The sequence below is a fragment of the Temnothorax longispinosus genome, unplaced genomic scaffold (genome assembly GCF_030848805.1).
Source record: "Temnothorax longispinosus isolate EJ_2023e unplaced genomic scaffold, Tlon_JGU_v1 HiC_scaffold_650, whole genome shotgun sequence".
In the NCBI taxonomy this organism is placed as follows: Eukaryota; Metazoa; Arthropoda; class Insecta; order Hymenoptera; family Formicidae; genus Temnothorax; species Temnothorax longispinosus.
Window position 1 is genome coordinate 1,216 of NW_027270507.1, and position 3,053 is coordinate 4,268.

Consider the following 3,053-nt stretch of genomic DNA (forward strand, 5'->3'; position numbering starts at 1 on the left):
AGAAGTGAATGTTAACTAAGTGCGCGTCGCCGCGTGACATCTTTGCGCCCCAAGTGCGCTCGAAGCAGTGCGTACTTGCACGCGTCAAACACGTGCCCGTTGCACATCCTAGCCGCGCCTCAAATTGTAAAGGCCACCGGCTGACTGTATATATCTGGAATAAAACTCCGCGTAGGGCAGTGGCTCACACATCGCCCAGCCGTACAAGTTGTTGGCCCGCGCGTATCTGCCGGAACATTGACTCAGACTACCGCGTATACCGCGTTCGTTGAACATAACCATGTCAATGTCAGTGAGCAGTTCGAAATTTACGAGTATGCTTCAACATGGCGTTTCATGTAAAACCTGGCAAAGTATAGTAGTACGCGGGATCGAGTCCGTAACTCGCTATACAACTGTCGCGGAAATTTTCAAAAACGTCAGCCAATAACAAGACATCGGTCTTTAGATACAGATCGCTGTATTCGCCCAAGGTTCGAACGGAGAACCGTCGCCAGACGTTAGCGGCGTGCTCGTAATCGCTCTCGGATACGGTGTCACCGGTCAAGAAACTGTAAAACGATTCGCGCGGTGGTAAACACGTGTCCTCCAGCTTGTCCACACAATCCACGTATTCGTACGGAAATACGCCTTTTCGCGTCAAAAGATCAAAATCCTCGGTCGATAATTGTAAAAATTGAGAACGTACAATTTTTAACTTATCTCTGCATAGAAAAGATGCTAATTTATCGAGGCTGCTACTCAAAAATTTATACGAATCGATAAACCGTAATTTTATGTCGCTTCGCGAATCTGATTTTTCTGCAGTATCTTTAACGTGTTTCGTGAACGAAATGTATTTTTCTTTCGTGATTGGAAGTAAGTCTACGTGTCCTTCGTACGCTGTAGCTATTTCCTTGATAATAAAATGCGCGTCGTAACCCGATAAATTATGAAAAATTATTGGAATGTAATGCGAATCTGTGTAATTTAGATTACAGTTGGCATGCGCGGGACCTCTATAACGACCGGTCAGATGACAATGATCGCGTACTCGTACGTCGTCTGGCTCGAACGGTTTTTCGCAAATGTGGCAATGCGTCACGCTGTGAAATATCTCCCGCTCGTCTCGCGTTAATTCCGTCATGCAAACATTACCGGATAAGATACTCTTTACGTCGTGTGCTAAACGTCTTAGTTCCTCGACGAACCACGCGACGCAATCCTTATCGCGACGAAACCGATACGCGGATAACGAGTCGTCGTACGAGCACCGCACGTAATATCCTATGCTAAATACCCGATGATGTTGAAACGTGTATGTGGACGTTGTCGGATCCGCATCCGTCTTCTCGAGGGTACATTCCAGGTCGGCGTACACGACGAACGGAACTCGTTCCTTCCTGCTGTGATTCTTGAAACTCAGCCACTTGTCGTCCTCGCTCGGTAGTCGGATCGCACAGTTGTTTATCTCTCGGCAGTCTACTCCGTGGGCTTCCAATTTCTCGCTCGATCTAAAATAATGTAAACAACTGCAAAAGAAAAACACATTTTTAAAATTTTTTTATATTAAAAATATTTTTATAATTTTATTAAAAAGGAGTATAGGTACTCACCGATCGCAAAAGTATTTCCGACCATTGTGCCTGCTCAATTGCGAGCTAACGAGACGCGATAGATTTTTTATCCACGCGAAATGCCCCACGTTGTTATCTCGCGGGTCCTGCACGTACAGCAAATTGACGTGCTTTTCTCTCTTCAGGTCGGTGAGCTGTATCGGGAGAACGGTTGGCGTCTTCTCTCCCTCGATGGTATACACATTGATGGATATACCGTTGAGTCGTTCGAACTTTTTAATCTGTTTCAAAGTCATTGGAAACTCAATGCCTTGTAAATTTAATACTGTTGTGTAATGTCGGTACGAGGATTCCCGTTCTGAATGTCTTTCGACTGGATGTAAAGCAGCCACCACTGACCACGCGAAGCATGCATTGTCCATAGAATGCACGTTGATCACCGCTTTCTTCGATTTAATTTCTTGCGGTAAATTGATGTAACAACTGGTTCCGACAAATTTATTGGTTATGAGCTCGCTATGTTGCTCGCTATAATCGAGGATTATTCCGAAATGCTCTTTTTCGTGGTTCTCATCTAAAAACAAAGAAAAATTTAATTTATGTATAAATCACCAATCACTAATAATATAAGTTAATGAAAACATTGAATCTTCAAGTTATTAAAGAAACCGATGTATTGATCGTATAAAAAATTTATCTCACATAAACAATAATATTTTCATGTGAATTTTGTAAAGTTTTCAGAATATACAAACGTAAAATTGTTTATAAAATTATAACTTTACCACAGCGGTTGTTATTTCCTTTAAGTTAAGCTGTCTTCTTCTTCTTCTTCTTCTTCCGCTTATTGGCACTTAAGGGGATCCTAAATACCGACAAAACAGAGCTCGTTCTTTAAAACGGCTTTATAGATCGCAAAATCCTTTTACAGGAGTAAAGTATAGGTACTAATGAAGAGTGGAAATGTAAAATAATTAGTAATAATTGAAAAAATGTAAAAATGCTGTCACCTCATTTTCTAATATAAACAGTTGTATAAGTAATATGTACGAAATGAAATGTTCCCACTCTTCAGAAGACGTGCACAAACAATAACGTACCTTTAAAATTGAGATTGAAAGCCTGGAATAAAAATGAGAGCTTCGAAGAAATTATAACCTATAACCACGTCTATCCTTGTCTATAAGTTCCGATAAGTTGAGCTGTGAATGGCTGTCATTCGGTGCCGGGTGCCGCACCCGGAAAAAAATGCATGATACGGTACTACAAACATGACCATAGACTAATGAATTTCACTAGATCGCCCACTCCCTGCAGTCTATTGTCTATTGTCTATAATTTTCATTATCCGTACCCATTGAATACGTAACGTCTCAAAAAAACGCGGTAGTAGATGCGTTAAGTCGATTACCCCTACCGATAGAAGCAACTGACAAAAACAAAGTCCCGGGAGTCACGCATCTCAAAGTATTAGAAGCAGGTGGATTGATCGATTCG

At 41.6% G+C, this 3,053-nt stretch overlaps 1 protein-coding gene across 1 annotated transcript; it reads right to left on the bottom strand.

The window, feature by feature from the left end:
• Positions 1-334: 334 nt before the first annotated feature.
• LOC139824901 (uncharacterized) lies at positions 335-2,130 on the bottom strand (the record flags this gene model as incomplete). Its single annotated transcript, XM_071797453.1, has 2 exons — positions 335-1,511; positions 1,596-2,130. Coding segments are annotated over 2 exons (1,712 nt in total), but the record flags the coding sequence as incomplete, so codon positions are not given.
• Between the last annotated feature and the right edge of the window lie 923 nt (positions 2,131-3,053).